Source organism: Anoplopoma fimbria, chromosome 20 (genome assembly GCF_027596085.1).
Source record: "Anoplopoma fimbria isolate UVic2021 breed Golden Eagle Sablefish chromosome 20, Afim_UVic_2022, whole genome shotgun sequence".
Taxonomy (NCBI): Eukaryota; Metazoa; Chordata; class Actinopteri; order Perciformes; family Anoplopomatidae; genus Anoplopoma; species Anoplopoma fimbria.
The window spans coordinates 13,778,548-13,788,683 of record NC_072468.1 but is presented as its reverse complement, the minus strand read 5'-3'; the positions used below and the strand labels follow the sequence as shown (position 1 = coordinate 13,788,683).

The window sequence follows — 10,136 nt, the reverse complement described above, 5'->3', positions numbered from 1 at the left end:
TGTGTACATAAACCAACTCACTGTTTTAACCATACCCTCGATCTTGTTCTGGTATATGGTATTGAAATAGAAAATGTAATTGTCTCTCAACAGAACTCTCTTTTATCGGACCATTAAAAAGAAGCTAATAAAAGAAAGGAGGTTTGCTCCATGGTATAATCCTTAAACCCGCGATTTAAAGCAAATATCGCGAAAACTTGAAAGGATATGGCGTTCCACCAATGTGGATGAAGCGCGGTTAGTCTGGCGAGACAGTCTTAAAATATATAAGAAGGCACTCCGTAATGCTAGAGCAGCCTATTATTCAGCATTAATAGAGAAAAATAAGAACAACCCCAGGGTTCTCTTCAGCACTGTAGCCAGGCTGACAGAGAGTCACAGCTCTGTTGAGCCGTGTATTCCTATAAACCTCAGTAGTAGTGACTTCATGAACTTCTTTAATGATGAGATTCTAACTATTAGAGACAAAAATTATAATCTACTGCCCTCAACCAGTACCGATCGATCCACAGCTGTAGAACCTGAAATATATTTAGATGGCTTTTCGCCCATCGACCTTCAACAATTGACTTTAACTATTTCTAAGTCTAAACCTTCCACCTGTCTCTTAGACCCGATTCCGACGACGCTGCTTAAGGAAGTTTTACCTTTAATTAGCAATTCTTTATTAGAAATTATCAATCTGTCTTTACTAACGGGCCATGTACCACAGGCCTTCAAACTAGCTGTAATTAAACCTCTTCTTAAGAAACCTACTCTTGATCCAGAGGTGTTGGCTAACTATAGACCTATATCTAACCTTCCGTTCCTCTCTAAGATCCTTGAGAAAGCGGTAGCAAATCAGCTGTGTGACTTTCTGCATAACAATAGTTTATTTGAGGATTTTCAGTCAGGATTTAGAGTGAATCATAGCACAGAGACGGCACTGGTGAAAATTACCAATGACCTTCTAATAGCTTCAGACAAAGGGCTTGTCTCTGTACTTGTATTGCTAGACCTTTGTGCTGCATTTGATACCATTGATCATCAAATCCTATTACAGAGATTGGAGCATCTAATAGGCATTAAAGGAACCGCACTTAGCTGGTTTAAGTCATATTCATCAGACTGATCTCAGTTTGTATATGTAAATAATGAAAGCTCGATGAAAACCAGGGTCAGTCACAGAGTTCCACAGGGGTCTGTTGTTGGACCTATTTTATTTACCTTATATATGCTTCCCTTGGGGAATATTATCAGAAAACACTCAGTAAACTTTCATTGTTATGCAGATGATACCCAGTTATATCTATCAATTAAGCCAGACGAAACTAACCAGTTCTCTAAACTTCAAGCATGTCTTACGGACATAAGAACCTGGATGACCTGTAACTTCTTAATGTTAAACTCCGAAAAAACAGAAGTTATCCTACTAGGCCCAGATCACCTTCGAAATCAATTATCTAACGATATAGTTTCTCTAGATAGCATTGCTCTAGCATCCAGCACTACCGTTAAGAACCTTGGAGTTATCTTTGATCGGGATCTGTCTTTTAACTCTTATATAAAACAGATCTCAAGGACAGCCTTTTTTCATTTACGTAACATTGCGAAAATCAGGCAAATCCTGTCTCAAAGCGATGCAGAAAAACTAGTTCATGCATTTGTTACCTCTAGACTAGATTACTGTAACTCCTTATTATCAGGCTGCTCTAATAGGTCTCTTAGATCTTTACAGTTGATCCAGAATGCTGCAGCACGTATTCTAAGAAAAACTAAGAAAAGAGATCATATTACTCCAGTATTAGCTTCTCTGCACTGGCTCCCTGTTAAATCAAGAATAGAATTTAAAATTATTTTACTTACCTACAAAGCTCTAACTGGCCAGGCACCGTCTTATCTTAAGGAACTTATAGTTCCATATTACCCAACTAGAAAGCTGCGCTCAATCAATGCAGGGTTACTTGTGGTTCCTAGTAGTAGGATGGGAGCCAGAGCCTTCAGTTATCAGGCTCCTCTTCTGTGGAACCAGGTTCCAGTTTCAGTCCGGGGGGCAGACACACTCACCACTTTTAAGAGCAGGCTTAAGACCTTCCTTTTTGATAGAGCTTATAGTTAGGGCTGGCTCAGGTTCGCCTTGGTCCAGCCCCTAGATATGCTGCTATATGCCTAGGCAGCCAAGGGACTACCTAGGATACACTGAGCTCCTCTCTCTTCTCTCACTCCTTCTTTATGTATTAATCTCCTATTTATGCACATTACTGATTTTGCTTCTTCCCCGGAGTTCTTGTGCTTTCTCGCCTGGCAGGTTCCCAGGAATCTGGGTTATATTTGGACTGTCATCGTGCCACCTGCTGAGGCCCTGCTGACACCCACTACTACTACCACTATCACTATTAGTCACATTACTATTATTTTTGAGGGAATCAGGGATTTGTGATTCTGGGCTATACAAAATAAACTGAATTGAATTGAATTATTGCCTGTACTATTACGCTTATTGACTTTGCTTCTACCCTGGAGTCTTTGTGCTTTCTCGCTTCGCAGGCTTCTATAAATCATGGCTGTACCTGGACCGTGGTCGTGCATCCTGCTACGGCCCTGCAGACGCCGACTGCTACCACCATTATTATTGCTAGTCACATTACTATTACTATTACCTGTACCATTAAGCATTTTAGCTTTACTTCCACCCTGAAGCCCTTTTTGCTTTCTCGCTCTGCAGGTTTCCATGAATCGTTGTGGTACCTGGAACGTAGTTGTGCCTCCTGCTGTGAGCCGACTGACACCCACTGCTACTTTGATTATTATTATTAATCACATTACTATCCCTATTTTCATAATTATAATTCAACTATAATAATTGCTGCTGTTATTATAAGTAGTCTTATTATATGAATAATTTATGTCATATACATTGAATGTGTTGTATCTCTGTTATGCTGTTCATTCTGTACACATGACATCTATTGCATTCTGTCCATCCTGGGAGAAGGATCCCTCCTCTGTCGTTCTCCCATAGGTTTCTTCCTTTTTTCTCCCTGTTAAAGGGGTTTTTAGGGGAGTTTTTTCTGTGCCGATGTGAGGGAAGGACAGAGGATGTCGCATGTGTACAGATTGTAAAGCCCTCTGAGGCAAATTTGTATTTTGTGATTCTGGGCTATACAAAATAAACTTGGAGAAGGGTGATTCGGAGGAACGGCCTGCCTGATCTGAACCCAAGTGGTGCTTTGTTGTTGGACTTCTGTGCTAGTCATGGATTGTCCATAACAAACACCATGTTCGAGCATAGGGCGGTTCATAAGTGTTCTTGATACGAGAACACCCTAGGCCAAAGATCTATGATCGTCTCTGTGGTCGTATCATCAGATCTGCGGCCGTATGTCTTGGACACTCGGGTGAAGAGAGGAGCAGAGCTGGCAATTGATCACCACCTGGTGGTGAGTTGGATCAGATGGCGGGGAAGGCTGCAGGACAGACCTGGTAAACCCAAGCATGTGGTGAGGGTGACTGGGAACCCTGTCCGCGAGGTCTTCAACTCCCACCTGCATCCCGGGGGAGGCTGGGGACATGGAATCCGAGTGGGCCATGTTCAAAGCCTCCAATTGTGGAAGCTGCTGCTAGGAGCTGTGGTTGGAAGGTAATCGGTGCCTGTCGTGGTCGGCAACCAGTTGTGAAGGAAGCCGTCAAGCTGAAGAAGGAGGCCTTTTGGGCTTGGCTGACCGTGGGGTCTCTGGAGACAGCTTGTAACGGTTTTGACCTTTTTTATTAAAGAGTTGTGCCAGTCAGAGTCACGTCTAACAAATAATAAGTATAAATGGAAAGAAAATATGTCAAACCATACAAAACAATAAACTAAATTCCCAGTAGTAACAAAATATGTCAAAAAAAAGCACTGCATAAACAAATAGACAACAACTTTAAGAAATGTATTCAAACAAGGGAGAAAGACAATTAATGTAGATATGGTTGAATGTGTAACCCACAATCTTCAGTCCACTGGGTACTTATTCCGTTTGGTGTTTTCCACAAATGCAAACAGTTCAGTTCAATCCAGTATCTTCATAGAAAAAGACAACTCAAAAACTCCGCTCCGGGTTTTACCGCAGATCCCCACAAATGAACAAATATGGAAATAACAAACAGCGTCTATTTGCCGTTAACAAAAGGAGTATATACAAAATAAACTCTAACCGTCCGGTACTCCCAGTACCGTTGACCAGTTAGGGAGTCAAAAGTCATGTCCGAGGCATTGGTCTTAACTCCTGGAGAAACTGCGACGTAGAAATATAAATCCAATAGAGTCTTCCTCCCCCAATAGCCTCCAGAGACAGCTGGCCTTAGCTTCTTTTCCAGTCGACGACTATGATGCGGATAACCACGCAATCTCGCAGAGGGTAAAGCTGGCATTTCTCTTGTTCACTGACTCTTTCCACTACCGCGGCTCAGAAACCAACACGCTTCTAGATTTCAGTGAGTTATCAAACTCCGCGGTTTAAGGGCTGTGATTGGATTATTGGATGATTGTTGCCGTTGACTGTTGCGAATATGAAGGAACTCTTGTCAGGTGGTGATGATGGTAATGTTTCCGACAGCTGGTCGCTACAAGCTGACAGGGCCTAAAAAAAAAAAGTTTGGTTCCTGTTGGTTGTCAGTTGAGGTCATGGGTAGGTAGGGAATTTATTTTATTTTTTTATTTTATTTTTTCCAGCGGCAGCGAATGATAGGTAGGTTTTTTTTTTTTTTTTGGTTTTTTTTTTTTTCACAGCAGCAATGGATACTCCCAGCATGTTACAAACACACACACATTTTTATATGAACAAAATATGTAGTCAATACGAATGCTTCAATTAAAATGTGCAGATTTTTTATGTGTGTACTATTTTCTACTCCTAAAAACTAAGAACCCACTAGTTCTGGACCATTGGCATTGAAGACATCTCAAGCGATATTTCCTAAATAACTTTAATAGTATCAACTCTTACAATACTCAATACAGTGTTTATGTACAAACCTACAAAACGTTGAACAAACGTTAAACAAGGTAGCGAGACATCATCCAATCAACCCGGAAAATATTATAGAAACATGAATGACTCCGAAGCTGTTTAATTAAAGTGTAACTCTGGTGTTCTGTGACTCAGTTTTCTGTTGTCCAACATTACTGCCTGCTATTAGTTAAATTAAGGAACAATACAACTGCAGGGCCTCTTTAAACCAGACCACTGCTCATTTCTGCTTGCCGTAGGGTCTGGCCACAATGTGCTTTTTTTCAGCCCCAATACAAATGGGGCAGCAGGGCAAGACCGTTTTAAATTTCAATAACAGGGCTGGGCAGGTGTTGCCCTGAGGCCCGCCACAGTGTGCACAGAGATCTTGCCTCCCAAAGGGTGCCCGGTAGTAGGCCAGCTCTATGGGATCACCACACGAGAGAGACAGCCTGACCTGCACAGTTGATGCAAGTGGATGTTGGGGCTCCAGGATGTAACTCCCACATGTGTAATCCATGCCATCATCTGACAAGGCCTCTGCCAGTGTGGCCTGGTGGCGAGAAGAGAGGAGGCGCATTGAGTAGATCACTCTTGGTTTAGAGCATTCCATGCAGCCGACTACTGCCCGTGCATGTTGGGCAGTAAACAGCCCAGACTCTTTCTGCTGCTTCTCTAGTGCGTCCGACAAAAAGAAGTCAACACATGCAGCTTGTTTGTGTTTGTGTGACAGTTGGGCAGAAGGTCGATGGGCGTCATCTGTGTCTTTGCCCATAACCTCAGCCAGAGTCAAGTAATGGTCACCTATTTCAATACAAGCACAACACAGACATGTATTAAAGTATTTTGCTATAAGCTGTGGGCGTCATACAAATATGTGAACAGGTGTAATATTAGGCTAAAGCATGTTAAAAGTGGATAATCGACAAAAATATTCTTACTTTACAATGTATTGAATGATAAAGTAAAATTCTTACCAGAAGCATCAGGCATTGGGTCAGGAAGCCAGATCATCCTTTCAGACGGGAGGGATGGTACGGAACAGCATTCAGGGTCATCACATTTGCGTATCTGAGGAAAGAAAGAAAGACTTATTTAGCGTCCTTCATACATGGAATGCAGCTCAACATCCTTTATAGTCGAAATATAATAAAATAATCATTACGCGTTATACATAAAAACATAGGGAAAATAAGATCATTACCTGAAACAGATACTGACGTTGCCGGCAGTGTTTCTGCACCCACTCAGTGAATGCTGGATCCTTGTCTGCTTGTTGCTTGGTCACTGTTGCAGGATTGATGGAAGGGAAGAGTGTGGTGATAACCTGCATGACCGAATCTTCCTCTGCATCTGTGACTGCATCTATGATCGTCATTGGCTCTCCCTTCAACTTCAGCCGACTGTAGCGTCCTGCCACTGTGTCCAGCACTGGCGCAACTGAAGTGCTCCAAGCCTCAGCAAGCTGTGGGTTTTTCTCGCCCGCTTTGCGAATCTCTGCCATTGAACTGCACCTCTTCAGCAGGTGTTCCATGTCCTCTGCTGTCTTGTCTCTCTCCAATGCACAGTTCTGCAGGCCGATGTTGAGTATAGCCATCACTCTCTCAACTGGATTCTGCCAGCTCTGGCCTGGAGCTGCTCTGCAGGCAATGAGCATGTCCAGTCTTAGCATCTTAAATATTGCTATCAGACTGAGCTGAACTTTGACCAGTAGGGTGCGATGTTCTGTTCCACCATCACTGTACTTGACATGGATTGGTTTCCATTCAGAAGGGTCTTCCTGTGCGAGCCTAACTGTTGCTGCTGCATTTCTGTATGCTGTAGACTTTTGGAATACAGAGTCCTGCACAATGATCTTTACCTTGCCACTGTACCATGAACCCTCTGGCTGACAAGGGACATTGGGTTGCATGTATACTGTGGATGTGATTGATCCCTTGCTCGTCATATCGTGGTCCAGTGCTGCCAGTTGGGTGGCTGAAGGCACAATTGAGTGTCGACCTCGAACACCAGTGGACACAGGCTCCCCTGGTTCTCCAACCGGGATCTTGGCCTTATCGTCCATGAATAAGACAAATATTTCCGAACGGAGCTGATACATGTGTAGACGCAATAATAAGAAGAGTGCAGCACAGAAGTGTGCATCAGGGTGAGATGCTCGGAGCTGTCTTCGCTGGATCTTGTACTTGAGCTCAAAGCGTGAAGTGAAGTTCAAGGCACTCTGGGTGTAGGGATTCTTTGGTGCAAATTGCAATCTCACAAGGGCTTTGCTGGGCACCTTGGTTCCTTCAGGGCATTTGGACTTAACCTGTTCAATGAGATCCTCTAGCGACAACCACTGTGACAGGTGGGCAGTGCCATGTCTCCTTTCATCTGCTGCAGTGACTTCATTGACTGCTTCTTCCATCTTTGAGAAGAATTCCTCAAAGTTGTCACCAGGACGGCCACTGTTAAGGGTGCGCAAGTCGACAATAATGCCAGGCTCTCCCTGGAGAGCCACTTGGATGCGCTGGTTCATGAGAGGATTTGATGGGGCTGAAGAATCATGGGAGATTTCCTGATAGATCGCCTCTACGATGCTTGGTATCACCCTAGCCACGTTCGCTACCTTCCTCTTGAAATCCTTCTTCATGTACCTGGTGTGGTACTGTGGGAGAAATGGCTGCAGAGAAGTGACAACTCCAGTGGTCTGGGTCAGCTGCTCATCCTGTGTTCTGTTCCTTTCCACTTTCCACAGCAAGGTGACGCCAGTCTTGCTGCCCCCAGGTTGGTATTTCAGCACATCGACAGGTACAGACAGCTGGATTCTGTTGATGAAGTCAAATCTGTGCCATGAACTTGCAAATGGTTCCTCCAGGTGTACAGTGTCATCCAGGAGCACAGGAGTTAGAGTATCTGTTTGACACATAACGTTGTCCAGCAACCGGTACCTTGCAGCCATCTCAGGGGTGTTTTTGTGGTGTGTCACGGCAATGTTCTCAGATAAAACTCTGACAGGTTGACTTGAGTTATGGTTTGCAAATGTAGTATCCCTCTTCCTCTTCAGGTACTCCACATAGTTGCGAAGGCAGGTGGCAAGATTTAAAATGTCCTCTTTCAGTGTTCTCCAAGCAGCAGTTGAGGACATGTATGGTCGGTCACACAAAGACAACAGGGCTTGGGAGTGACTGTCCAGAAAGGTAGCACACATGGGTTGCTCCTTTATTTTCTTTCTCTTCACTTCATTGTATCCTTCAAAGCTCCAGCATGATGGAACAGGAATCACATCTCTCTCTTGGAGAGATGCATCACGTATCACTGTGTGCTGGTTTGTGATGTACCAAAGACAATTTGTTAGCGTCTGAAAATACAAAAAAACAAAATGGTGTCAGATATTTAATATTAAAGATGTTTAATATTTTAATATAGCTCTTTAATAAAAAAAATTCAGAAATGGCGTCAGAGAGAGCGGAAGCGGCAGTTGCAGCAAATTACATATTCAATGACAAAACTATGTAAAAACAGTGTGAAAAAAAACTGGGAATATTTTAAATTTGTAACTTTATTGTCGAGGTTCAATTTCATTAGCACGAGCCATATAACGTTAAACTAATTGACGTTATATTTTATATAATTATTATAGAACCGAATCAGAAAACTTAATTGATCCCCGGGGGGAATTGTTTTGTTCCAGGTGTTCCGTACAAATAGAAATTACAAGCATAGAAGATAAGATTATAAAAAAAATAGAAAATTATAAATAAAATACAATAAAATAAAAGTAAGAATAAAGTAAGAAGTGGACATCTCTGAATGGGTTATATAAAACGGCTTCATATTTCTCCTCCGTCCGGTTTGAACCGCAGCTGTCAGGGTTGCTAGGTGACAGGAGCGGCGCGTCATCACGCAAGGTAAAGGGTCTTTAACGGCTTGTCACGCAAACTTGAAATGCTCCGTAGGGCAGACCGTATTATTTTAAAACGTTCGTTTGGACTTCGGTACGGTCTACGAAGGCCACACCTTCATAGACCGCGTCCTTCGAAGGATGCGTCCCCTGAATTGAGACTGCTGTATTGTACAAATATGTCTTTAAGACTCATATCAGAGAATATCCCCGTCAGTTCGGCCGCGGCGCAATGAATGAATAAAAATCGTAAAAATACATTTATTTTGACAGTTGTGCCCGGAGTTACTACTTTACAACCTCGTTGAGGACCAACAATTAGAAATATATGTAGATTTTAATTCAGCCTTGGGTGAAATCTTTCCTGCTGTCGGCTCCCAGACCGTAGTCGAGGAGCACAGGGGGAGACGTTCCCTCCAGGTCCGATGTTCTCTCGGGGGTAACACCCTTTACTTGGGCAGTGAGTCTGCTACTTATAGGTCGGAATGAAGCGGCCACCGATTATTGACAGGCTGGGTACTTTATTCGTAGTTCCACTGACTTAACAGTACACGTTTGCACAGACACAACCGCACTCGTTCGTTCACTGAACTGACACGCGCAACCGCTTGCTCTCCTCGCTCGTCCACTCACACGCTTAAGTCACTCACACACAATGCCATTCTCGCGCACACACATACGCTACTCTCGTAACAGAAGCGTAGTGTGTACTGAATGCATGTTGATAATGATACACTAGGGGTAACTACATTGGCACGACACCGGCTTCCTCCATCACAACATTTCTCGCGATCGACTCCAACTCAGCCCGCGATCGGATCGACTGGTAGACCGCGATCGACTGGTTCGGCACCGCCGGGTCTACCAGTCGATCACTGTAGATTCTACAGTGATCATTTCTTCAAATGTAATAACAGCCTACAATTATTCAAATATTATAGTTCACTTACCGTCAGCAAAAGTGAGCCTTGGGTTGTGCTCTCTGGAAGAGAAAAGCCCACTGCCCTGGTCCGTAGATTCTTCAGAATGTCATTATTCAGCTCGTCTTTTTGGTCTGTAGGCCTACAACTTTCGGAGGGGGCAAATGACTACGTTGCTGTGCTCGAAACAGCATCTCGAAGGCGGACGGGATCGTGGTACTCGTGGAGGACACAGATATTTGTTCTGGGGCGCACTTCAGTGCTAAATATTTGAAGTTAAATACAGATGCGATGCTACCGACATTCGAGGTCGACACTCCGTCAGCTCGGTCCACTTTGCCGGCTGCTGACACAAATGAACAAGCG

The 10,136-nt window shown here is 43.6% G+C and overlaps 1 protein-coding gene across 1 annotated transcript; it reads right to left on the bottom strand.

The window, feature by feature from the left end:
- Nucleotides 1-4,742: 4,742 nt before the first annotated feature.
- LOC129109959 (uncharacterized) lies at nt 4,743-9,882 on the bottom strand. The gene is made up of 4 exons (XM_054622114.1): nt 9,801-9,882; nt 6,172-8,307; nt 5,945-6,038; nt 4,743-5,771 (listed from the first exon to the last, which is right to left on the bottom strand). The coding sequence occupies exons 2-4, from the start codon at nt 8,155-8,157 to the stop codon at nt 5,209-5,211; spliced, it is 2,643 nt and encodes an 880-aa protein (XP_054478089.1). The 5' UTR covers nt 8,158-8,307; nt 9,801-9,882; the 3' UTR covers nt 4,743-5,208.
- Between the last annotated feature and the right edge of the window lie 254 nt (nt 9,883-10,136).